This window comes from Tenebrio molitor, chromosome 3 (assembly GCF_963966145.1).
Source record: "Tenebrio molitor chromosome 3, icTenMoli1.1, whole genome shotgun sequence".
NCBI classification, from domain to species: Eukaryota; Metazoa; Arthropoda; class Insecta; order Coleoptera; family Tenebrionidae; genus Tenebrio; species Tenebrio molitor.
The window spans coordinates 20,515,211-20,541,863 of record NC_091048.1 but is presented as its reverse complement, the minus strand read 5'-3'; the positions used below and the strand labels follow the sequence as shown (position 1 = coordinate 20,541,863).

The 26,653-nt window shown below is 35.3% G+C and overlaps 3 protein-coding genes across 9 annotated transcripts in view; 2 read left to right on the top strand and 1 right to left on the bottom strand.

The window, feature by feature from the left end:
• Positions 1 to 16,252, top strand: part of Epac (Exchange protein directly activated by cAMP) — a 135,088-nt gene extending 118,836 nt beyond the window's left edge. For all 5 annotated transcript variants that reach the window (XM_069043490.1, XM_069043488.1, XM_069043491.1 and 2 more), the window contains 14 exons: positions 4,435 to 4,605; positions 4,669 to 4,839; positions 5,027 to 5,210; positions 5,285 to 5,430; positions 5,735 to 5,879; positions 5,933 to 6,115; positions 6,167 to 6,361; positions 6,432 to 6,665; positions 6,852 to 6,973; positions 7,032 to 7,282; positions 13,737 to 13,849; positions 13,901 to 14,092; positions 14,146 to 14,495; positions 14,589 to 16,252. In XM_069043490.1, coding sequence (XP_068899591.1) covers positions 4,435 to 4,605; positions 4,669 to 4,839; positions 5,027 to 5,210; positions 5,285 to 5,430; positions 5,735 to 5,879; positions 5,933 to 6,115; positions 6,167 to 6,361; positions 6,432 to 6,665; positions 6,852 to 6,973; positions 7,032 to 7,282; positions 13,737 to 13,849; positions 13,901 to 14,092; positions 14,146 to 14,495; positions 14,589 to 14,713 — 2,582 coding nt within the window. In that variant the 3' untranslated portion in view covers positions 14,714 to 16,252. The remainder of the gene's footprint in view (positions 1 to 4,434; positions 4,606 to 4,668; positions 4,840 to 5,026; positions 5,211 to 5,284; positions 5,431 to 5,734; positions 5,880 to 5,932; positions 6,116 to 6,166; positions 6,362 to 6,431; positions 6,666 to 6,851; positions 6,974 to 7,031; positions 7,283 to 13,736; positions 13,850 to 13,900; positions 14,093 to 14,145; positions 14,496 to 14,588) is intronic.
• Positions 16,253 to 16,542: 290 nt separating this feature from the next.
• On the top strand, positions 16,543 to 22,868 carry LOC138127422 (ATP-binding cassette sub-family F member 3). The gene is made up of 11 exons (XM_069043494.1): positions 16,543 to 16,741; positions 16,798 to 16,906; positions 16,964 to 17,138; positions 17,187 to 17,306; positions 17,355 to 17,449; positions 17,505 to 18,152; positions 18,204 to 18,377; positions 18,434 to 18,608; positions 20,086 to 20,266; positions 22,287 to 22,507; positions 22,557 to 22,868. Exons 1-11 carry the CDS (start codon positions 16,669 to 16,671, stop codon positions 22,710 to 22,712), a joined length of 2,127 nt encoding a protein of 708 aa, XP_068899595.1. The 5' UTR covers positions 16,543 to 16,668; the 3' UTR covers positions 22,713 to 22,868.
• Tif-IA (RNA polymerase I-specific transcription initiation factor RRN3 homolog Tif-IA) lies at positions 22,856 to 25,611 on the bottom strand. Of its 3 annotated transcripts, none has more exons than XM_069043496.1 (8): positions 25,461 to 25,611; positions 24,620 to 25,076; positions 24,463 to 24,568; positions 24,262 to 24,414; positions 23,741 to 24,205; positions 23,512 to 23,690; positions 23,204 to 23,462; positions 22,856 to 23,151 (listed from the first exon to the last, which is right to left on the bottom strand). In XM_069043496.1, the coding sequence occupies exons 2-8, from the start codon at positions 25,068 to 25,070 to the stop codon at positions 22,971 to 22,973; spliced, it is 1,794 nt and encodes a 597-aa protein (XP_068899597.1). In that variant the 5' UTR covers positions 25,071 to 25,076; positions 25,461 to 25,611; the 3' UTR covers positions 22,856 to 22,970. The 3 variants fall into 3 exon arrangements, with proteins under 3 accessions (XP_068899597.1, XP_068899596.1, XP_068899598.1); XM_069043495.1 differs by lacking the exon at positions 25,461 to 25,611 and adding an exon at positions 25,129 to 25,342; XM_069043497.1 differs by lacking the exon at positions 25,461 to 25,611 and adding an exon at positions 25,230 to 25,289.
• Positions 25,612 to 26,653: the final 1,042 nt, after the last annotated feature.

The following is a 26,653-nucleotide window of genomic DNA, read 5'->3' as shown; positions in this document are numbered from 1 at the left end:
TCATCATCGGATAAAACTCAACCCCGTAACTGTGCCGAACCAGTTTCGTTCAGTTTCTAGGTGGAGTTTTGCAAGAATCGTCGACAATATTCCGTGAGTAATTTTTGGCTGAATTATGTCGAAGTTTGTGCAAAACATTGTGGCAGTTTGTGCGTCTAGACAATAAATTTATTCCATCCCCTTCGTAGTCGGGCCAAACACAAGCAGAAGTGCCCGCGGAATTTATATTGCAAGCTATATCCACGTTTTATTGAAATGAAATTTATATTTTGACGTTTTATGTGTTTAAAATTTTACGGATGACACCTTGAGTTTTACGTCCGGTACTTACATTTTTATTGATTAGACGATTTTTATGCTGTTTTTACGCTCAATAAATGGTTTTATGAATTTATAAAATACCTCAAAATGCTAATCCAGCAAATGTAAACTTGACCGGTCAAAAAACTTGTAAATTCCACATTTTACAAATGGGGAGATTTCGAGATAATTATGTAAATTAAAAATTACAAACAACAATTCAAGTTTACGAAACAATTTGAAAGGCTTTCGATGGATTTTGTGCCGGCAAATTCTCATGGAAATGTGATGCTTTCAAAGCTTACTACACTTATTCCATTTTCTTTTTACTCTACTTGCAAAGCTCTTGCATTTTCCTAGTTCCACTTAGTTTATTCAAAACAACCTCTGAACCTTTGATGCTCTTTGTTTTATCACTCTTTCCTGTAGGTCGATATTTTTAATGAAGAGCTCTTCATCGTATCACTTTATTTTTAGATATGTCCAAAACGATTACGTTGCTGTAGATAACAGACGTAAGTTGAGGGTGAGGTCGGTCACTCAACAGCAAAGCATCGACTGAACAAAGATGGCGACATTTGTCACTAAACGCATTTACTTGGCAAACTTAGAAAGGCTGAAAGTCTAAGATAAAGACTCTGTAAATGTGGAAGTTAGAGAGAGATTATTCTTTAAGCAATAATTTTTCACGAACTCTGGTTTAGCAGGAACAAATCCAACATAACTCAAATGAGTTATCTTATCACATTATTAAAATTTCTTTTTCTTTTTTATTTTGCTTCGTTTAATTTGTCATTTGGTTTTCTTTGTTTTTACGTAAAACGTTTGTAGGGTGTACCGAAATTTTTTTGCACACCAATGAAGCAATTGCATCTACAGAATTAAATACAGCATTTTTAAGCGAAGCATCTTCAGAATGTATAATTATTATTAAATTTTGACTAATTGAAAAAACAAAAGGAACAATGTTTATAAAAAAGAAAACATGTTTTAAAACTGCGATTTTTCATTTGAAAAAGCGAAGATATAAAAAATAGTGTTTTGTAGCACTTACTCCTTCATGGCACTCCTCGCAAGCTCGTCGTACCCTAAACCCATGCGTGCTACAAAATGTTTCTTATAAGACTCGTATCATAATACATACCGTGCCTTCAAATAAATTCGGAATTAAAGTAGGGTTTGATTTTATTATGAAGTTGGCAACATGGAATTTTTAAAGGCACATCAGTGACCTTGGACAGCACAATATATAATATACCATTCACGCATTAAGAACAATAATTGGTAATTGTTCACTTTAACTATTTCTGGAATTTTCGCGTTTTTCTGGCTAGACAGCCTCAGGGCGTCCTCCTAGATCGTTTCCCACCATTAAAACCTTGTGAAAATGCCTTTTCTTTCTCTCTTTTTGTGTTTCAAGGTCGCATCAAGGTCGCCCCAATGTCTTAGTATAACTAAAGGGTAAGGAAAATTCATTTGCACAAGGTTTGATGGTGGGAAACGATCTAGGAGCACGCCCGGAGGCTGTCTAGCCAGAAAAAACGCGAAAATTCCAGAAGTAGTTAAAGTGAACAATTACCCAATAATTTAAAACTTTAATTGAAATGAAACATATGTACTATCGCGGCCATCCAAAAGTGAACGGTTTTTTTTAATAGTTTGAGTTTTACTTTAAATCATAGGCGTCCTAAAATGTCAAAGTTTGACACTAGCGTTAAAAAAATTATTGAAACTATTTTTTTTAAATGCCACATCTCACTCCGATTCAGATAGCTAGGGCTATTGCAAAGCTAGAAGAAAATTGGTCGTTGGCGGCTGTGGCGAGAGAATTACATTGCAGTAAGACTTGCATCTTCAATAGAAAGAGGCGTTGGCAAGAAAACAGACTTGAGAGGCCAATACGAATAGATGTTGGAAAGGTTTCTTTACTAACGTTTACTTTCATTTTAATAATATATTAATTACTTCTCAGCTTCATTTTTATTAAAAATTATTTATTACAACTTTTTATTATTAAAATAGTAACGCTTGCTGCACGAACGCCAATGAATACAGCCTGATTTAATCTAACGAAAAATACGGAAATTTTCGCAAGCTATCGTTCACTTATGGATGGCCGCGATTGTACATATTTGTAGCGCAGTTCTCGTTTAAAAACATTCCTAATGTATTAAAATGGGTAAATTATTATTACTAACTAAATTAATGACGGAATTGACAACAAGGCGGATATTTAAAAACGAAATGTTATATGACAGGACCTGACGCCAATTTAACAAAAAAAATATCTTGGCCTGCTGCGTGTTTAAAACAATCGTGAACGGCTAATACGTGTTTAATCGTCTATTACCAACCGTTAATAGACAAAATATATAAATCACAGCCTACTCTAATTCCGAATTTATTTGAAGGCACGGTACTACAGAGTGATCAACAAGAAAACAAGTCAAGAGTGCTACCTCATCTTTTGTTTTATCCAAATGTCTGTCTTGCTTAATCTTACACATATACACTAGGTGTCCCCTAAAAAGAAGAAGAGTCCATAACTCCCTTATTTATAGGAGGATTTTAATTAAATGGTTGTGAATAGGCTACAAAAGGGCCTAATAAATTCACATATAAGGGCTTCAAGGCTAAACTGTCAAAATATTTTTTTTCAAATGAGAACACATATTGGGTGATTCAAAATGATTGTGGATAAGTAAGACAACTATGTACGAAAATTTATGTGGCAACTGTGTGGTTAGGATAGAGTTGACATTCTTTTGACAGTTCATAGTCGCGCGATTTTTAAAATAGTCAAGTCAACGTGCAATGATATTAAAAAAAAATCAAATGCACGCTTATGAAATGTCAGCTCTACCCCACCCACACTGTTGCCACATAAATTTTCGTACATAGTTGCCATACTTATCCACAATCATTTTGAATCACCCAATACTTTTTTTTTAGTAATTCTGACAGAGATTTTTATTCTGAAAATAACAATGAATCTACTCTTTTTTTGATAACAGTTAAAAATGTTTATGGTTTATATTTATTCTTTGGGGACATTTCAATTTGCCTTATGGTATCATTGATTCAATATTTAGTTCCGCAATGATTTACATTTTAAGCTTGAATTTCACTAGATACACCAGACCCACAAATTGAACGTTGATAGAGTAAATAAACGCGTGCGATTATTCCGCATATTCCGAGCAAACAGAAAATGTTTTGTAATTTTAACTACACTACAATTGTGTCTTTATTACAATTTTAACAGAAAGTTTTTTTGCGCTAAAAGTTTCAAAGAGCCCACAGTATTTGAGGATATTTTCAGCGAGGGTAAAAATCTACTAATTAGGATAAAATTATTCACGCAACTTGGTGGCATTAACAAACGAGCCGGGCAAAGGGCTACCATCATTTATTATGAAAAATTTACATTTCCGATACCTGCCCCCGCTCACGTCACTAACAAATTGCTTGTTTTAATCTCCTGCGGTTGAATATTTCACGAGGAAATTATTAATGACACCCTCTGGTACGTATCACAACTAAGTAATATTTTTTGTAACACATCAGGAGTGGTCGAGTCCGTAAATTTGAATGAGCGGAAATCCTTCGTGAATTATTCGAATGCAACATTTTCCTTTTGAATCTGAACCAAATGGAGGAAAGTTAACATCAATTTATGACCATTTCACTTTAATACGAGCAATTTATATCGGTAAGATGTTGGCTATTCGCCTTTGAAACCGGTTGTCACTTCTTTTTCATTCGCATGACGTTGCTTTAAAGAAGAGCCACCATTACAATTTATATGACCTGTCTGTGAGAGATAAATTACATTTTGGCCGTTTTCTCATAATGCCATTCGCAAATAAACGTGCTGACTTTCAGAATCTCAGACCAATTACGACCGTAATGTGGTTGTAGAAAAGCACAAAAAACATCAGAGAGCTTTGACAATGATTCGTCCATTAAAAATTGATCAGTCAGAATAAGATGCGCAATTTTAATAAAAATGAATAAAACATATTCGCTATTGTGAAGGGAATGAAATTTTGAATTTTCCGTTTCACTTTACTGTGTCCAAGAGTTTAGCATTTTTAGCAGTCTTGTGTTATGATAAAACGAGTAAATTCTTAGGATTTGGTACAGCCGTGAGTGGAACGAAAGGTGGTGGAATGCAGCAGCCTCTATCACCACCTCCTAGGCGATCAATGTCTCCAGATCAACCAAATCCGGCCGAACCAATAACAGAATCTCCAAGCACAATAATCGGCAGAACGGGATGGGCGTTAAGGACTTTGCTTCTTTGTGAGTTGAAATGAATTTCGCATAAAATGATAGGGAAACAACGGTTCGGTTATTTTATTTTAGCACAAAATACGTGTCTCAAAGACAGAAAAGTGTCCGGGAGACTGGTGAGAAGGTGCGCTCCGGGGACCGAGCTTGTGGATTGGCTATTAAGTCTCTCCTCCAGCATCCACACGAGGGCCCAGGCGGCCGGAATGTGGCAAGCTCTCCTAGAAGAAGGCGTCATTTCTCATGGTTAGTACATTGTAAAAGTAAAGGCGTGAATAAATGAGAGCCCGTGAACGGAAGAATAAAGGAACATGGATTAATGTTCTGTGAGAATAAAGTCAAAAAATTCTGTTTAAAAAAAGGGTTACAAATAATTGATGAGTATAATTCGTTCCCGACAAGATTCCGCTGAAACAAGCCAATCTACTTTCAGTTAACAAGGAACAACCTTTTAAGGATAAATGCTTCCTTTACCGATTCTGGCAAGACGAAGAGGGACCCACTAGCCTTCCGCCGTTAGAGGATGTTGCAACCGCAGAAGAGCAAATACAGGATTCTCTCGGGACCCTAATACATCGGGGTCCTGATGCCGTGCTCAGGATGATACTTAGGAAGCAGTATGTCCCTTCAATTTCGTTCTCATTCCAACAATAGAGACAACAAATTGATTACATTTTAATTGTTCTTTCAGAAGCCACGAGAGGACGCCCGACGATTTAGAAACAATATACGAAGAGCTACTTCATATTCGGGCTTTGTCTCACCTGTCCAATTCCGTGAAAAGGGAATTATCTTCGGTCATTGTCTTCGAGGCTCATCCCAGGGCGGGCACAGTGTGTGAGTGAGCTTAAAGTCACTCCAAATTTGCTCTATTAATAAGTCGCACTCGAAATTTTCATTCAGACGAGTGTTTGCATGAATTTTTTGTTATAACAACGCGTATCGATTTTCACAAGTTTCATTCTCAAGAGCGAACTCTTAAGGGTCTTCATTACGAGTCTCTTTGTTCGTGGAGTGTATAGAAATCGGTGCGCTTTGGATGAGAAAGCGGATTTATTTTAACTTTCTCGTTCACTTTTTACTTATCAATCATAATACAAATTGTTTTCATCTGATAACTGTTATGAAACGACTCTTTCAGTATTTCATCAGGGAGACGAGGGTAGATCTTGGTATATTATAGTACGAGGGTCTGTAGATGTTGTGATACACGGCAAGGGCACAGTTAATACTTTGCACGAAGGGGATGACTTTGGCAAACTGGCTCTCATCAATGACGCTCCAAGGTGTGGGACTCCCCCATTTGCATTTAAAATTGGATAACGTCGGTGTTTTTCAGAGCTGCCACAATAGTGTTGAGGGAGAACAACTGTCATTTTTTGCGCGTGGACAAGGAGAATTTCAATCGGATATTGAGGGACGTGGAGGCGAACACCGTTCGATTGAAAGAACACGGCAAAGATGTCTTAATTTTGGAAAAAATCAACACTCCGAGCAAGCAAATATTCTCGTCACATTTCAAGTGAGACGGGTGCAATTTAGGGGATTTTCCTTGATCTTCTTGCGCTTTTAGGTACACTGTGATGGCAGGGACGGCGCAAAAAATGCTAGAGCATCTGCTCGAAACAAGACTAGACGGAAGAGGGACCATGGGTGGCGGGGACAATTTTATAGTCACATCGGCACAAGATCCCTTTTTGGATGACTTTTTACTCACACACATTGTGTTCATTCCTACTCATCAACTCGCCGCTGAACTAGATACATAATATCCTTTTCGTAATTAATCTAAAATTTAGACGTGAATCGTTCCGGGTATTTTCCTTAATGGAAATCACTTATAGGATAGATTCATCAAACCAAGACAAAGAGTTCGTCTTGGCCTGTAAAAGGAGGGTGATTCAGTTCGTCTACCGATGGGTAACCACGATTCGTCAGCCAGTGTTCGAGGACGACGTCGCCGTCGAGTTTCTGGAAGATTTAGCTTCGGAACTGGAGTCGGACTGCATACAGTGGAACGCCTTGCAGGAGGAGGCGTCCCTGATGCACCACGTAATGTCACAGTTGAGAAGGTAAATTTTACACCAGAGATTCATGAGACTGTTCGATCGAGGATAACTGAAAGGTCAAGTTTCAAAAGCGTCACCCTAGGCCTTTCGTGTTTTCGTAAAATGTTAAATCTGCCAGTTATGGAGGAGCTTTTTACGCGTGACATTTTTGAGCCGCTTTGTGCGCAATTACGTTGTTTTTTCTTAAAGATATCAAGAAGATCGGAAAGCTCACGAAGGACAGAAATGGAAGCTCCCGCCTTGCGGCCAACCCATAAGTTTGTTTAGCGGAAATGACACGAACCGTACAATAATAATGCCTCAGGACGATAGTAAGGACGCTTTTAGGGCGGACGCGTCCCAGGTGTGCTAAATTTATGTGTGTTGCAGTCATCTTCAGGGTTTACTGTGCTGATCATACGTACTGCACGTTGAGATTGCCAGTCGATACGCCAGCAGAAGCGATCAAAATCGTCGCCGCCGAGAAGCTGAAGATGCGGTCGACCGACGAACTCCTGCTAGTCGAGGTGAAATCAAACGGCGAAAGGGTCACTTTCAAAGACAACGACATTAGCATACCCACAGCCCTTTCGCTAAATGGGAGAATTTTCGTTTCGCCCAAAGACCATTTGGACGCTTTGGTAAGTCGTTTTCAATCAGTGATTCTTCTATTGCTAGGGCGTATTTAAAGAGAAAGTTCCGCTCGAGCTGAATAATTTAATAAATTCGAATCAGCTCCTCCAAAGTTTCTGTTTCTCATGAATTATTTATTTCTATTGAGATTTGAACCCTAATGAGGATGTTGTTTTATTAATGATTGGATATGATGGCGTAAGTGCTTTGTCAACATCTTAATTGCAATATATGAAATTTTGTAAACGAGATAATTTAATGGACTTTTAGAGATAATATGAGCGCACGTGTGTTGAGTACTTTTAGTTTCCAACTTGAAAGCACAACCGTGTACTTTATGAAGTGTTAACGAGGCTAATGTGCGTAATGTCTCATTATAAATAAGTTTAAAATGCGGTCGACTCGTAAATTTTTTATTACACGCCAGACATAAAAGATTTTGTTTCGGCGAATGCCAGAATCAGAGTCTCTCTTTCGTTTAAAAATATCTCGCGCAGGCTAATCAAGATCAGAAAAATCTGCTCTGGAACAATTAAAAAATTAATGATCGTTATGTTTCGCTGCGAACACTCACAACTCCACGTAACAGAAACCCATTACCTAAAAAGTTCCTTAATGAAGGACACTTGATTAGAAGTAATAAAATTATTTCCATGCAGAATCTCATTACGGACTTGAATAACGAGCATCGTCTTAGATTCTCCATATTCGACGAGTTGAAAGCACTTACGTAAACTGAGGAAACTTGTGATTAACTTTACGCAATTACAAACTAATGTGGGCAGCGCAACAAGTAATTGTTTTCTGTGGTAATTATTACAATAATCACGGTACATATTGCATCGCCAGTTATTACATTCGATGCATGGTAACCCATTTAGGCTGATGTTAACGTAAAGTAGTAACGAGTGAGTAATAGCCATTACCCGCGAGTGAATACTATACTTTTTCTATAAGTATGAAAAGAAATTGATAAATAAGTTTCAGACAAACGGAAAGTGACGTTTTACAATTATTACTTTGCATACTTGACACCATTGCATTAAAATTTGCGATTGGACTTCATAAACTATGTAGTTGCTATGAAATTTGCCGTGAGTTTTGAAATTATTAATCAACGGGCCGTGGGTAATGAACCCTGTTATCCGATAAAAAAAGACTTTAATAATTACATTATTAGACCTAAAATAGAAGTAGAAAAAAATAATTACACTTCACAATCGGTTAAATTTGTTAAAAATCGGGTTTAGATAATGTTTAATAATTCTTGTAAAACGTTTTCCCCCAAGTATAAACAAAACCCCCCTTCCTATCGTATTTGAAAATTTTATTTGCACTTTTATTATTGTATTTACTCAGCCTGTTTGTTTTCGAAAAATATGGAGATTTCACATCAACCATTGTTGTTTCCCTTTCTGGACCACTTAAGCCTGTTCGGTCCGATGGAAAGAGCTAACTCGGTGAAAAATATTTCTCTTCCGTTATTTAAATCTCGTAAGTTCACTCCGTCTATTTCGTACAGATGGCCCAAGTCGTCCGTAAATTTCGAATTGAATTTAATTTCACAGAATTTCACACTGGCATGGCAGTCAGTTCGACGTTTCGTGAGAATGATCGAGTGAATAAACTAACTCAAAATGAAATAATAAACTTGGAATAATTTGACGCGTCTCGGGGGAGTTCTTGTTTTTCATCATCGAACACGATCCATCATCCTTTTTTTTTCTGTTTCAATTGAAATGTACAATTCGAGAAAAAGAAAATGCGATGTCGCAACAAAGCCGTAAATTATTTATAGCACACAGAGGTGTATGATAGATCTGTCTTGAGAAAGAGTTCACACGCTTGTAGAAAATTTATTAAGGCTTCCATGAATTCATACCATTCGTCAGGAACGCCGCGAATGATATGTTCAAATTTATACTTCAGGTTCTGGTGATGATTGTCGTATTCACTGCAGCAAAAAATTAAATTGTTAAAGGCATCATACGGAACTGAATTTTTCATTTATCGGTATTGAACACATATACGGCAACACCCAGAAAGAATAAAGATATTTTTGTATAATTTGATTTATGTAATTACACTGAACTCCAAAATTAGCGCATCACTTACATCATTTACGGGTTTTTTTAAGAAAAGTTTTACTTTAAGGCAAATAATGGTTATACGGGGGCATTATAAATGATTGTACCATCGTAGGTGGCTGTACGCTATGCTTTAGGTGCGCTGCTACGCTGCTACTAGTTGTTACAAACATTTATAATGACCCCGTACATACTAAAAATAAAAGAATAACGTAGATCATGGTACAAGTGCAATTAAAATTTCCAACCGCTGTTTACAAAAATTAGCAAAATAGCTATTTATGCACCAAGGGCGTTACAACGATGATTACGCCCGGAGAACGATGAATCCAGCTCGAGGGCTTTAGCCCGAGAGATGGATATCGTTTGATGGGCGTAATCATTCGGTGACGCCGTGGTGCATACAAGATTTTATTTTTCACTATACGTGTTCTTTTAAAAAAAAAATTGGCATCTTTCCAATTATAAATTGATGAGGGCGTTATGAATTCATTACGCCCGCTTATTCTTATTACGCCCTGTTATTATTCCCCGGTTGTTATGGACATGTTTACGTATTTCGTATCCTAGGAGTTATCATGCAATTATACTAAAGTGAAAAATAAATATACAGGGTGTCCCCAAAAAAGAAGACGAGTCCATAACTCCGTTATTTATCGGAAGATTTTAATTATCTGTACACCAAATTAAATGGTTGTTAATAGGCTACAAAATGGCCTAATAAATTCAAGTATAGCCCCATGGGCTTCAAGGGTAAACTGTCAAAATATTTTTTTTCAAATGAGATTACATGTTTTTTTTAAGTAATTCTGATAGAGATTTTTATTCTGAAAACAACAATGTATCACAAGTATACACTTAAATACCAAAAATTCAGAAAAAAAAAGTAAAAAAACGCTACTATCGTCTATGTTCGATTTTGCGCTAAACATTGGCGGCATATCTGCGCAATGCCACATGTTATTATTTGTCATTTGTTTTTCCAGCTACCTTAATTTGGTTATTACATTGTAACGCAATGCATTTTGAAAGCTTTTCACTTGGTGCTCGTCATTTGTTTCAAAAGTTAGTGTTATTTTTTTTATGTGAAGTTATACTTGTGATACATTGTTGTTTTCAGAATTAAAATCTCTATCAGAATTACTAAAAAAAAGTATGTAATCCCATTTGAAAAAAAATTTTTTGACAGTTTAGTATTGAAGCCCTTGGAGCTATACGCGAATTTATTAAGCCGTTTTGTAGTCTATTAACAACCATTTAATTTGGTGTATAGATAATTAAAATCGTCCGATAAATAAGGGAGCTATGGACTCGTCTTTTTTTTTGGGACACTCGGTATATAACTTTTAAGTAGCAGTTGAAAAATTGAATCACAAAGTACAGGGGGATTCTGAAATAAGTTTGGAAAAAAAAACAGTAATTGGTGATAATGAGAGGTCATATACAAAAACAATTTCTTACAAAAGTTTTTTTGTTTTCGAGATACAAATGATTGAAAATTTGGTCAAAATTGCTAGTACGCTGCTGAGTTAAAGGTGATTACCTGATTATCTTGGTAGTTCAGCAACAATAATAATCAAAGGTAAAAGGTGCCCGTCAGTCACAAACTCCTCTCGATCATTTCCATAGAAACATTTACAAAGCAGTACGACTTTATTCTGAAGTTGATGTAACAATGGTTGCTAATGAAGTGAACAAATTCGAAGAAATTTTCCCTGTTCATAGCCGTTGAAAATACAAGAATATTGGGTAATTTCCATCCTTTTGATTTTACCTCCAAAAATCATTTACGCAGAATTAATTTGTGTGAAGGATACTCCACATTTTTTTTTTCAAAATTATTTCAGAATCACCCTGTATATGTTTATTTTGAATGCTTTATAATTATAAGCTATTAACATATCCGAAATCTAGGAACTATTTTCAGTTGGTAACACATTGCCGGCAGCAAATTGACTATGGTATAATCTTGTCAAAAATAAATTACTCCTTATGATTTAGGGATATTTGTTACTAGGTACTAAATTTCCTAGTTTGCGGTGGCTCGTATCTATGACGACTTGTTTGAGCGGGCGTAATAAGCGGGCATTATGATTTATACGCCCTAGGGCATTATAGCCTACTTAATATATCTCGTTGTCAAGGTATAAAAAACAAATATTGATTCAGTGAAACATAAAATTACTTTCGACAACAATTTCTTAATGCGTTTTTTGTGGAAATTGATTTTTATAAAGTTTTACGTACCTACCTAATATAGTACAATTATTCCGTGTTTTGACACAGGATTTCAATTTAAGTTAATTGCATGGACTAAGTTATAACTCTCATTTTGTTTTTCATAGCCTCCCCTTATGGAAAATTTTGTTGATCGCGCGGTATTTAAACAAAGAACAAATGGTAAAACTTTAAAAAGAAAAGCTTTCCATGTGCACAAGTTACATTAGTAATCACCAGAGCTACCCCACGATACTATACATTTGCAAATCATTTTGAGATGGTTCTGAAAGGTCTCTAGTAACATAAGCAATATGTGGACCCGCGTTATCCTGTTGAAAAACAACGATATCAATTCAATTAACATGGTCACAGCAACGATTTCTGGCACTTCTTTAACGCAGCACACTACTGCCATACTGGTCTGAATAGAGACCAATACCATAACAAATGACACCCCAAACCATAATGCCCACAGTGTGAGGTACATGTCTTTCCATTGAAACGGATAAATTTTGCCTCTCACGATGAAGAATGTATTTTAAAACAACGGAGTGCAAACGGTTCTATTCTGGGTTAAACGGATGGCATAGACATGGGTTTGCTTGCAGCTTCATACGACGCGTTTGTAGCACCCTTTATATAGGTAGTCACAGCCCATGAGAGAATCCAACATCTCTAACTGTGTGTCTTACACACATGATAGCTGATAGCTCCTATCCCTTTAATGCGTTAGTGTCTGCCTTTATTCAGCTAAGCTCGACAATGTCTCATTACTGTTGAAGAATATCGACTGATAGAAATTCCTATTTCTTGTAAGCCAATAATTCGTTCTCTCGCAAATTCTGCTGAGTGTCTAAAATGATGGCATTTTCTTACACGAGGAATTATATTCTTTGGCAACTGCTGTCAATACAAGAAAATTGATTTTATTTTGTTGTGTTTAAGTAGAAAAACGGCAATAATGAAGTTTCAGATAACTGAGAAAAAGAATCAATAAAACCGTTATATGAGCTAATTGAACTATCTTGAAATGAATTAATGCACTTTCAGTGATAAATAGTATATTTCACCATTATTGAATTTGAAATAAATTGTTTAAAAAACAAAACTGAAACATAATTATTTTCGACGTACGTGAATTCCGTCTTACAATTTAATTATTGACCTTAATTTGAGTTTTGAAGCTGTGTGGCGTTGGCTTCTGCACAATGTTACGGTATCAGTGTCATTACATAATTTGTGACACAAAGTTTACACCAGTCCAGACTCCCCGGAAAATGTTTCAAAGTTTCAGCTTGCACTTCAGTGTTATCCGAAGGGGTAAACTTCCACTTTGTGATCATTTCAACTGAGGTTTAAATCCTTGTTTACGACTTTTACTATGTAACACCCATTTTATTAGTTTTCGTATACAAATTGAACCGAACATGGACCAACTAATCCTCTTTCCAGTGTTTCCGCTTTCATTTGTTTTAATCAAAACAAAATCATCGGCGTAATTTGCAAATGGTTTTTGTCAAAATTTTATGAACCGGGAACGCAATCATCGATAATTTTATTTAACGGAAAATCGGTCGAATTATTTATTAAAGTAGTGTTTGGAAAAATATCTGTTGATGTGAAAACGAGTTTTGCCAACAGCTAACAAAACAAAGTGGAACAACGTCCGACTGGAGATATTTTCTCTTTTCGATGACAGACGCTCGTATTTCAGAAGAAACGTGCAAGTGCCTACAACAATAATATAAAGTGGAAATTTTTATTTGCCCGATATTTGTGTTATCCTCTTTATTGCCACGAGAGCGTAAAAACGTCCCAAAGGACAACGACAATTTTATTCTAATGTTCTTGTATCGCTTTTTGATATTGAAAACAGATTCGATCGAACCACCTGTACACGTCCAGTCTATTTGTTTGCAGGAACATCCCATGAATATTAACACTGTTTGGTTTTATCTCTACATTTACAAAAAGCTGGCCGGCTTAAGCTGATTAATGCAAAACATTTTAAAGCTCTAATTTATGCAAACGTTATTTAATGTGCAGTCGCATTTGCGTTTCATGCAGACGGAGAATTTGTGTGAGGCGGCTAAATTTATAATGGCAATAGGTTCGCTTTACGCTGCTTTGTGTTAAAAGAACTGTACAATTTCAGACTTGCCTGTCGGAGCAAGAGGAGCCAACCCAAGGAATCGACGCCGACATTGAGCTTTTCAGCACAAAGGAGTTGGCGTATTACATGACACTGTTCGATTGGGACCTCTTTTGGTATTTGTCCAGAATTTCTTTTAGGCCGTTTGAGTGACTGATAGTTCGCAGGTGCGTCCACGAGTACGAGCTTTTGTACCACACGTTCGGTCGCCACCATTTCGGGCAAATAACGGCGAATTTGGACGTCTTCTTGCGTCGCTTCAACGAGATCCAGTTCTGGGTGGTTACCGAGATCTGCATGACCACCAGTCTGAGCAAACGCGTCGCCCTCCTGAGAAAATTCATAAAACTGGCGGCGTAGTAAGTACCGTGCAACACGTACGATTCCACCAGCGGACTAATAAATATTCCAGCTGCAAAGAATATCAGAATTTAAACGCATTCTGTGCCATAGTGATGGGATTGAGCAACGTGGCGGTGTCACGTTTGTCGCTCACTTGGGAGAAGCTGCCGTCAAAATTCAGGAAGCTGTACACTGAATTTGAATCTCTGATAGATCCGAGCAGGAATCACAGGGCTTACAGGGTGAGCGTGGGCAAGCTGCAGCCGCCTGTGGTCCCCTTCATGCCGCTCCTCTTGAAAGACATGACGTTCACGCACGAGGGCAACAAGACGAGTCTGGACGGGCTGGTCAACTTCGAGAAGATGCACATGCTAGCTCAAACAATGAGGACCATTCGTTTTTGTAGAAGTAGACATTTAGGTGAGTGGTGGATTGTCGGGGCGTGCGCTCGTAAATTGTGTCCCGAGAGAGGCAAAGATGGTTTGACTGTGTTAATCTTGATTTTGTTGACAGTTCTGGAGCCACCCTCACCTAAGAGTGAAGGAGAAGTGAAATCTTACATTTCGTGTTTACGGGTAATTGACAATCAAAGGGTGTTAACGAGTATGTCGCAAAAACTGGAACCTCGCCGGTCTTAGTGGCATTATGTCTTGTCGAGGAGGGTCATCACTTATATAGGATGGAGGTGTTGGATGGCGTGTCCGTTTCCGTTCTACAAGCCGCCACCTGCTTACGTATAAATCTTTCCGTTCATCATCAGTGACGATATTTTTTGTAACACACTTACATAGATGGTGGAGGCGCCGGGATATTTATTTTTCAACCGAGTAGCAACTGGGGGAGATGTTTTCGAAGCAACAGAAGACGATGGTGGCATCAACCTCTTCAAGACAAACGTCAAACCCAAGTATATTCCCAGATTGTGTATAGTCTTTATACATTACCTATATTTTTTAATAGTTATAAATATTTGCATGATAAATATACGTTTACACTTATTCCTACAAGAAATCAGAATCTTATGTCGAATTAAAATCAAACTTTTCACTTCAAGCTTTAATCGCTTACTCCCGATCGGGAGTAAGTCAATCATAGAATAATTGTGAAAATAATAGCACTTGTAGTATTATAAATAATGAATAAGAGAATTCTATATTCTTATAAGAGTGAATGCGAATTTTAGACACTTTTATTACAATAATTAATGAAATAAATAAGCAATAACGTTGTGTTAGTTGAAATAATTCTACTATTTGCACGCAGTTTTTATAGGACAATTTTATTTAGAATAAGACACATTTTATAGCCAATTTCTTCTCAGAAACATATTTCATATTGTAATTGTGATGGCGATTGTAAAGCACAATGTGTACGACTGGAACATGTTGTGTTTGAGTTTATAAATCTTCAGAACCTTCCTTATGAATTTGTTACGACAATCAAGGGTGATCTACCGTAATATTTAATCATTATCTAGGAAAATACGACTAACAATTGAGACTTTATAATATTGCCAAATTTGTATTGTTTGTTTCCTGCATATTTTAAAAGTCGTGCGTTATTGTGACGTAATTTGCAATGTGTTAAGTATACAGAATAATTGTACCCATTAAGCAAGTCAGATTGGTTAATTAATGGATTATGATGTATTTCCATAGTTTAGTCACATTTTAACTTATCATTTACAAAATACGTATGTAAATATTTTGTTGTGTAAGTGCCCAAATGAGTATATTAATAGTCAGAATGTTATTTCGAATCTAATTTTATTTGACTACATAGAATATTTTACCAATCTTTTTTTTTCTCCCGCTCTGTTTTTAATTAGTTAATATATAATGTTTTTAATAATATTTCCTCGACATACAGCTTCACAGCTTATTGTATAAAGCAAACATTATCTAATGTGATATAAAAGAATCCATGTTTGTGTGCATATTTAAATTTTATCTATTAGATGCCCACGCACTTATTTATTTTTTTATATTTTTTACCTTGTCATTAATGACAGAGTTGTAAGGAAAACACTCCAATGCATGTTTTGTGGACGATCTCTGTTATAGTCATCTTTTTACCTAGAAATTATTATTATCTCCAAATGTGTATATACATATATTAAATAATTAATTTTTTATTATAACTTACTCCATACAAAATTAAAGATTCTTAAACTTTAACTTGTTCTTGTACCCAATAAACCTTGAAACAAAACGATTCAAAAGATCTGAATAAGAAGCCTCCACCATTTTGAAAAAATATCGCAAATAACTGGATAAATCAACAAAGTGATATTAAATAATCAAAATCTGATCTGAAAGAAGCGTTTTCAATAATACGGAAAATCTTTCTAGAAATCGGCATTTCAAATTTATAATTAATTGTATTTTGAACCAACCGGTATTATTTTTTGTGATTTCCGACTGGCGAACAGTAACATTCATCTTTCTTGCATTGGCAGTCCTTGACCCTTCTACTCGAGCACCTGTCACACATTGTACGTCAAGTATTTGTCATTTAAGGTAAAAATTTAGAGGTTAAATCGTTTTTAAGCTGCTCATATTTCGCCAATTTTACAAATAGCTTTAAATTCAACATGACTGCATGTAGTGAATATATCAAAAACGTGTTCCCATTGATAGACGACGATCTTAAACATTACGTTGAAGGTTATAAGTTTGCTTTAGTGTAGTTAGACCTTTTAATTGAACATTTTCGCTACTAGGTGTCTTAAAAAATGGAGCCGATGATTTTCAGGACAGCGAGGAAGTCTACGATGCAATCGGCGAAGTGTTACAAGAAGTATCGAGTGACAAAACTGAAGATGACATTCGGTAAATTTTGTTGAACATGGTTAAAGTAGATTGCTTACTTATATTGCTTTGCTTTAGAACTATTTGTAACGAATTGCTGAACATGTTGAAACCTGATAAAAGTAGTTCTAAAAAAAATGGGCCTACAAAAGTATTAAATGCACCAATACATTTAGCAAGCATGGCTGCTAATCTGGAAAATGATATGAATGATATCAAAAGTATATGGGTGATGCACAGGGATGATACTTTGGTAAATACAATGTAAAATTGTCGCAGAAATTTTATTAAATAATTTTAGAAAGTTGATGCAAAAAAATTAGAAAAAGCTGAGGCTAAATTACAGGAAAAGCAAGAGAAACGGTCAAAAGATGTGAAAACTGTAGCACCAGTCAAATTAGAAACAGCAACTGCATCACAGGTTAAAAGGTTTATATATTTTTTACAAATGTCTGATTCAGATTTCTAGGTTACTAGTAAAAAAGAAAGTAAAATGGAAGCTAAAGGGAGCAACAGAACTCAAGACATTAGAATAGAGAATTTCGACGTGGCTTATGGGGATCGGTAATGATATTAAAAAAAATAAATAAACGTGTGTGTAGAAAAATATATTTTGTAGCATATTGCTACAAGGTGCAGATCTTAGTCTAGCTTTTGGAAGACGTTATGGACTAGTGGGCCGGAACGGTTTAGGTAAATCTACTTTACTTCGGATGATTTCGAACGGCCAACTCCGTATACCTTCCCACATTTCAATTCTGCATGTGGAGCAAGAAGTGATCGGCGACGACACTCTAGCAATAGAGAGCGTCTTACAATGTGATATTGTCCGCGAAGATTTACTTAAAAGAGAAAAAGAAATAAGCGCGGCCATCAATTCCGGATCGAACGACCCAGAATTGTCAAATCAGTTGACTGAAATTTATGCACAACTCCAAAATATTGAATCCGATAAAGCACCCGCGAAAGCTTCAATCATTCTGAACGGGTTGGGGTTCACGTCCGAGATGCAACAGAAGGAAACGAAAACTTTCTCGGGAGGATGGAGAATGAGATTGGCACTGGCCAGGGCCTTGTTTTCGAGGCCAGATCTGTTGTTGCTCGATGAACCCACCAACATGTTGGATATCAAAGCGATTATTTGGTTGGAGAATTATTTACAGAATTGGCCTACGACGCTACTGGTGGTCTCGCACGACCGTAACTTTTTGGACACAGTCCCGACAGATATCCTACATCTTCATTCGCAACGGATAGAGGCCTATAGGTAATTTTGGTGACATATTTGAGCCAGTTTCTACTGAAATTGTTATTTTAGAGGTAATTATGAACAGTTTGAGAAAACAAAAACAGAAAAGTTGAAAAACCAGCAACGAGAATACGATGCTCAAATGCAACACCGACAACACGTTCAAGAATTCATCGATCGATTTAGGTATAACGCGAATCGAGCTGCTTCCGTACAATCGAAAATTAAAATGTTAGAAAAATTGTAAGTCAGTTTGGGGTGGAAAATCTCGGTAACATTTAAAATGATCACCATTACAGACCGGAACTGAAGCCGATAGAAAAAGAAGTCAGTGTAGTTTTGAAATTTCCAGATACGGAACCTCTTTCTCCCCCAATTTTGCAGTTGAACGATGTTACGTTTGAATATACCAAAAATAGAGTTATTTTTAGTAATGTCAATCTTGGTGCTACCATGGATTCAAGGATATGTATTGTAAGTTTTCAACAAATATTTCTAATGAATTGTCAAACTGAAAAAAATCGTGAAAATCCGATTTGTTCGAACGTTTCACGTTTGCAATTGAACGGCTGACCAAAGCGCAAACAAGATTTTGAAAAATCGTAACACTAACGTTTGTAAACGTATCTACAGGGTTATCATAAATTATTTTAGTCGAAGCAGGCCATGCCCATGTTATGAAATTTTTACCGATTTCACGTGAACTGTCAATTTTGTCGTTATCAGTGTAATTTTTTGAAGTCAAAAGTGCAGTGATGAGAATCTTATTTATTTATTTATTTTAAATTAACGATTGAATCCAAAAATATTAATTTGTTTTGCAACCAATTCTAAAAATATTGAGTTGTTTTGTACCCAATTTGACTCCTGTGGTTGAACACAGTGTACTCAGTTATTCACATCATTTTGATGTTTTTTATGAGGAGCGGCGACCATAAATTTTACATTCAGTTGTTACGCCTACTTGGACTACAATAATTTATAATAACCCTGTATATTAGAAGCGCCGTTACCTACGAAAAACAAAAGTCATGGTCACCTAGACGGAATGAGACAGAATCTCTTTTGATCTAGGAGGCCATGGTTAACTTAATTTGTACAACTTCAATTGTCAAATTTAAAATAGGTCAAATCTGTCAATAACAATTTTGTTTTTTATTGCAAGAACTTTTTACTGCAATTTTCTTGTCGTTTTTAAAATTGTACTCTGCTCCACTGCAGCGACGACGATTGGGACTTTGTCCGCGTCAGATTTTAATTTACTGCAACTCTTTTTAATGCAGTTTATACTTACCGGGCGACTTTTATTGATTGAAATTATTTTTCTTGACTATCAGATTCAAATATGACAGCTCGAAGGTCAAAATAAATCATATTGTCATTATTTATTTCTACAATCTACAAATGTAAATTTTTCTCAATCGTTAAGTCTCCCGGTATAATTTTGAAGTGCGGAAAAGCTCTTGCAGCGTTGATATAAACTTTCTTTACCATAGTTGACTTAAAATACACAAATTACTACAAGTACAGTTAGGGACACAGAATTTCGGGCATCATTTTTCTGTCACTTCAAAAAACTGCGATGTAAATCACTCTTTATTGTCAACGTGACATTCAAAAGTCAAATTTTGAAATGTATTTTCTATTCACGTCAATCGCATGTCAATCATTGAGATTAATAAAGTAAAGCTTATTTTACATTTTTTGACAGCATATTGACAGTTTAATATGTCATTTGATATGACCAATTTTTATTTTGACAATTGTATGAATCAGTTTAGTGACTTTTGTTTTCATTGTCAACTAGATTTAGAAATTTTCTTGATCATTTGGTGTTACAAAGAAATGCACAATTTGCTAATGCATGGAAGTTGGTGAAACATAAAAGTTGAAATACCATTTGGTTAGAATTAGTGGAGCGGTGAAATTATAATAAAAGAATATTTTTTAGGTGGGTGATAATGGTGCTGGAAAAACCACCCTTTTGAAAATTATAATGGGAATTCTATCACCAACGTCTGGAATGCGCCATGTACATAGGAATTTAAAATTTGGGTATTTCAGTCAACACCACGTGGACCAACTTGATATGAACGTTAATTCTGTCGAACTTTTACAAAGTGCTTATCCAGGTACTTGACAAATTACAAGAATATATTTTTGACCGTGGTTTTTTTGTTAGAAGTGTATTAGACAAATTTTTCTATTAGTTGGTAGTTTGACAATCGCAATTTTAAGACTACCAATCGCCACTTAGTGCATTGATTAGAAATTAAACAACTGTTCATCAGATTGTCTGGAAAGTATTAAATAAAACATTTCTGAATTTTTGGAAAATTTTCTAAGTAAAGAAAACAGTCAGGCACTTAAAATTATTATCATCACTAAAGCAAAGATCCAAAAAACGGGATGAGCGTAATAGAGTGTTGTAATTTATTTCATTTAATTAACACAATTTTTTTCTACGACTTAAGAATACCACATTTAACTGTTTTTAATGCGTAAAACATCAGTTTATGATAATAGTGAAAAAAGTGCCGTAGTAAAATAACCGAATCACAACAAATCATAAGATTGCATTGAAAACAAATTAAGTCATCTAGCGATCTTGCCTTTAGAAACGTTAATTTTTTTTTATTGTTTTTCAAACTAAACAGTCGTAGAAAGAATATTGTACGGAACTCATGCATAGTGTCTTTTTTTTTTACTCACAGGGTTGCCACACCTGCCTGAGTGAAACTTTCCATACTTACGTAAAAAAAGCACTATTTTGTCCATTTGTTGCATAAATTGCTATTCAAAAAATAAACAGATCGAAAAAAGTTAGGGACATTGATATTATAATTTATAACGTATCCCAAGAAGAGAAAAAGTTTGACATAAGCACATAAGTCAAAACTCATTATACGTGTGAAAACGTTTCAATAATTCTTCTTAAAAAAACTTACTGATGCATTTTACTCAAGTTAACTTAAATATTTAGCAATATCCCTAACTTTTTTCAATCGGTTTACATGGCCTCTGTCTCTTTCGATCTAGGAGGCCATAAAAAAAATATAACACCTTGTTTGCAAATTTGTCGCTGTAACATTTTAACAGGAAGACCATCGAATCAGATTCTCTTACCACTCGTAGAGGGTTATTTCATGTTTTATGCTTTTATGCCTTTCCACGTCATCTTTTACTCATCTCGCACCTTATCACTTTTTTTAACCTCCCGTTTAAGAATGTCATTTTTCAAAATTACTTCTAATTTTTTGCATCTAATAAAAAATAAATTATCGTTTTTTAAATCTAACAACCGGGTTCAATCATAATTTACAATTTATTCGCAAAAATATATTTTGTTATACACATTAACACTCGTTTTGTTTCGTCAAGTAAGACAAAAAAACAGGCGGGATATGGTTTCAATGGATTAGGCACTGGATAAAACACCGAAACTCTGACAAAATTGAACATTGCATTATTTTTCAGACAGCTTAAAAATTTGTACAGGGTGATTCAAGTTTTACCGCCCTATTGAAAACACCCATTGATAATAATCGATTTAAAATTCTCAAAAAATTCAGGAATGATTGTGTATCGCTGTAACAATCGGTAACAATTTTAAATGTTTTTATGAAACAGGTAAACATTTCATTTTAATTCAATAACCGCTACATAAATTTACATCATTTTTCGCTGAGAGTCTTTTCAAACATTTAGGAAAAATTTGGTGTCATTGAAATCATGAAAACATCACCCGTTCATTAAGTGCAAAATTTAGCTATGATTTATTATTAAATTGGGTGGTCACTTCCACAAAAGAGGTTGACGTGGGTTGTTTATAACCCTTTAGGAACTTAAGAATTTCTAGAAAAGTTCTCAACAGATGTCTACCAACAATGAGGATTTTATTTATGACACTGTAGTTCTAAATCTTTGTCATTTTTCGCTGTTAATGTTAAAATTGGAATAATGCAAAATTTAATAATTTTCTTTTGTTGTGAATTTCATAAAGGTGTTCTTTGAATTAATTGTGAATTATGAGCGTGCACACATTTGAAGCCTTATCCTATCAAGGGAATGTAACCTAACGTTTCGTAATTTTTACTAATTTTTTAATAGGGTTTGGACTTGGCAGCGTATTTATCTCTTTTTGTAATTTAGGGAAACCAATTGAGGAATACAGACGACAATTGGGAAGTTTTGGGGTATCAGGAGACTTAGCCCTGCAAACCGTGGCCAGTTTATCGGGGGGACAGAAATCGAGAGTCGCTTTCTCACGAATGTGTATGGGCCAACCGAATTTCTTAGTACTTGATGAGCCCACGAATCACTTAGATATCGAAACTATAGAAGCGTTAGGAAATGCGATTACGAAATATACGGTAAGCGATGCATAAATTTGTAACAGTAAATTATAATTTTACGATGTAGGGAGGTGTAATTTTGGTGTCGCACGACGAACGACTCATTCGAAAGGTGTGCAAAGAACTGTGGGTCTGTGCCAACGGCTCTGTTCGAAGTATAGAGGGCTTCGACGAATACAGAAAAATCGTGGAACAAGAATTGGAAGCGGCGCAATCTAAATAACACTGAGATTTTTTTCAAACACTTAGGGAAAATTCATTTGTATAAATGTGCCTCCTTTCACGTGGAAAAATTACTATTTATGATCTTTTGTTATATTTATAATATATTCATGTTTATAATGGTACGCAAAATATAGCTAATCATATTTTGAAACGATTTATTCGTTAAATAAATTACATACGTATTTACACCTCCGCTGTCAGCACAACGTTCGTAAAAATCTCTTTTTCACAAGATGAAAATTATTCTAAACTCTTTTCAACCCTTAAATTTAAAACCTGGAGACGCCCCATATGAAAATTTCTGCGACTTTGAACTAAACGAAACTTCATGTTCGAGAAAATCGTCAGCGTCGGCTACTTCCTTCATTTCTACGTCGCTAGTTTCTAGATTAATTTCTTCATAGTTGCGATAATGCGGATGCACTTTACTGGCGGATCTGCAACAAACACTCTACATAAATCTGGTAAACACACCAAGGGAGTCAATACCTTGGCAAGATGTACGGATCAAATGGATAAAATGCGCTTAACACGTTTGTGCAAACTGTAACATATCCCTTTTCGTCTCTAAATACAGTGGGTAAATTGCTCCTCGAGTTGTGTTCTATGACTGAATAGCAATACGCCAACTGGTATTTTCGAGTGATGGCAGCAAAATTTTGTACGACCGCTGGCTGACACGTCCTCAAAGGATTCAATCTGCTCGTCACAATTTTACCTAAATTTAAACTTTCCAAAAATACTACATCTAAAATGAGATGGTTATCAACAATCCTAGGATGGTGTACGAGATTTACTTTTTTTTGTATTGACTAATTCCTTATGCCTGAACGAAACGATATAAAATAAAGCTTGACACACTGCATAAAATACTCTGTGAATCCTTACGTCAGAATTCACACATTCTAATCCATCTTGCTCCCCTATATATGAATGAATCCAATTACCCATCTCTTGTAGTGTACCTTTCAACATCCTGAAAAAAACTCTTCATATGATGAACTAACACAAAATTTGAAAACTTACGGCACTGGGACAAAAGTTGCTCTAGCTACAAAACTGACGATATAATTCACTGCCGCTTGCCGCGTAACCGACGCAATGTTAGGATTACACACTTTTTTCCACAGATAATTGAGAAAAGCTTCGACTAGCGTCGATTTAAATGAACATAACACAAACATAATAAATTGAACGTGATGAGTATTATACGTAGGTAAAATAATTTTATCGAATGCAGTTAAGATATCTTGATACAAGCTTTTAGTTTTTGTCCAATCAAGTTGATTGGTACCAGGTTCATGACATTCTGAATAAACGTAATTGAATACTTTATCGAGACATATGTCGAGGGTATGTGCAATGATGTTTATATGTTCTAAACTCATTGCAGTGTTCGCTCTTGGGTCCTCATCCATCATGAAAATACTGTCATCCTCATCTGCCTTGTTGATATCTTCCCGTGGAATGCTCACATCCATTGCTACTAATCTAGAATAGCACAAATAACATTTTGAGATTATTAAAGACAATCTGATTGATCTTACTTTGAAAAAATTAGATGAAAGATATCTGGCTTGGTGCTTGGCTGATAATAAGTAATCCACAAAAGATTCTGTATAAAATATTCATTGATGTGAGCACCTCGACTCATGTATGGAAATTGTTCTACAAGGGCCTGGATGAGTAACTGGTTACATCTGAAAAATTCTTATAGAACTAGATGATTTATTTAAAAATGTACTCACAATGGGACTGCTGTTATTAATTCATGTAACAATGAATGTACATGTTGACACTTTTTGTAATCTGCTTTATTAGGGTTTCCATTTTTCCATTCAGGGTCAGTAGGTACTGTTAATAGTTCAAATAAGCACTAGAATGGATAATACACAATATACTTACAAGGAATAAACAGTGAGACCAATCTACCAATCACAAATTCTGTGTGATAGTTGTGTGCAGACACTAAGTTAGTTATGAAAGACTGATATTCTTTCACGATGCTATCATTTCTATCTATCCAGTCAATGGAAAGGAGGGCTTCGACAAATAAGCGCAAATCTTTTTTCATCAATGAAATACACCCCGTTGCTTCTTTGAGAAGTCCCGATATGTCCTCATCCAAAAGCTCTGAATCTCTAATTAAACAGACCAGATTTTCATAGTCTTTCACATCCTTTTTCTTTATGAAATGTTTTAGTATACTTTGAACTTTCTTTGCCTGTGGCAAAGTAAATCGAACTTTAGTTGGAGTATTAAATTTTGTTGAACGATTTAGGGCAGTCTTCAGACTGGGAGCCTTCTTTAAAATTGATGAAGGAGTTGAACTCGTGGGGACCGAGAACAGCGACATTTCGAACTGCAACATATTCTTCCTTTACATTTATAAAAATACACATTTTAGTACTAACATTAAATAATAAATAAAAAGAAAATTGATCCACTCAGTTAAATCAACAAATTACAGAATAATCTTCTGTCTTCTTATTTGTACAACACGAAGAATACATACACTACATTCTACATTCGACAACGTGTTGCGACTCGTTTTCAGTCGTGACTGATTTTTTAGGTTAAGATAAAAACGCGTGCACGTTTTGACGTTTAATCATTTGACAATTTGGGATTTTTGTTTATGTTAGATTGGTGGTACTTGAAATCGCCATTAAAAGGCGGCATTTTGTTAAACACAAACAGAACTGTCGCGTGTCGCATTCTCGAATTATGAATTATGACAAAGTACCTATTTATTGGTGATGAATCGATGTTGTAATAGTAATTTACGTTATAAGTCCGGTAGGTTACTTGTAACAGTACGAGTTAGACATTATGGACGAGGCGACGTTAGGAGCCGAGTCTAGAATGTCTAAACGAGTACCTGTTATACAAGTACTACCGGATGTATATCGTAATGTATTTTATTTCATACTGGAAGTCTCTTGTGCATCATCATTTTATTTCAAAAATGAAAAAATCACATTCCTATATGGTGAAAATAGCATCACCTTTTTTCCTGTGGCAACGGCCGTTGCTATTGTTTTTCTAGATCGAATATATTTTGACTTTTTCACTTTTCAATGTCAGATTTGATGTATAAAAGGAAAACAGTCCGGTAGGTGTTGCTAAGTGACACTTTCGGGCTCTGATACTGTTATAACTCACCTACCGGACTCAAATTGATGATGCAATCGAGCATGTACCGGACAGTATGAAATAAATTATTATTGTTTATAATCTAATTAAAACATTTTGAAGAGACTTATTTTGTAAGAACTGTGCATGGCCTACTAAATCTGAACTGCGCTGCGCTTATTACGGCCGTAACAAAGCTCGGATTTTCAATGGAGCAATTGATTCCGCTAACCTCAAAAAATTCACCCTTAACCAACTCCATCTGTTAGCGAAATAGAAAAGAAAAATGTAATTTGAATTGAAATTATCCAATCACAATCACGTAACGTGTTTATTTTGTTAGGTTAACACTTTCTATTTTGTCATTTTGACGCGAAATTAATTTTCACGAATACGTTTCATGAACGTAAGAATACCTAATAATTACAATAATCAAATTATGAAACATAATATTTATATATAAAATGGAATTGCAAAATCTGAAAATGGATAGAGCACAGTAGAAAAATTAAAAGTAAAACTATCTATCTGCAGGAAGACAATACCTTTCTCCTAAGTTTATAATTTTAGAACCTTCCTACTTGTGAGTTTATTCTGAATGGATTTCGTTTTTATGTAATCTGTTTTTTTTTTATAAACAAATGTTTAAAATTGGTTTCATTACTAATTGGATAATAACTTTACAAATTGTATCTTTGTGTTTATCACAGGTAAATATGGAATTCTGTATTAAATGTGGATGCAAAGTAGTAACCAGTGGTTGACAAGGATTTTTTGGAATTAAATATGATAATTTAATTCATG

Coding starts and splice junctions, on each gene's coding strand:
- LOC138127422 (XM_069043494.1), top strand. CDS start 16,669: ATGACTGCATGTAGTGAATATATCAAAAACGTGTTCCCATTGATAGAC. Junction 16,742..16,797: donor TCTTAAACATTACGTTGAAG/GTTATAAGTTTG, acceptor TTTCGCTACTAG/GTGTCTTAAAAAATGGAGCC. Junction 20,267..22,286: donor TTTACAAAGTGCTTATCCAG/GTACTTGACAAA, acceptor TTTGTAATTTAG/GGAAACCAATTGAGGAATAC.
- Tif-IA (XM_069043496.1), bottom strand. CDS start 25,070: ATGTCGCTGTTCTCGGTCCCCACGAGTTCAACTCCTTCATCAATTTTA. Junction 24,569..24,619: donor GGTCTCACTGTTTATTCCTT/GTAAGTATATTG, acceptor AACTATTAACAG/TACCTACTGACCCTGAATGG. Junction 23,691..23,740: donor GCAACTTTTGTCCCAGTGCC/GTAAGTTTTCAA, acceptor AGTTTTTTTCAG/GATGTTGAAAGGTACACTAC.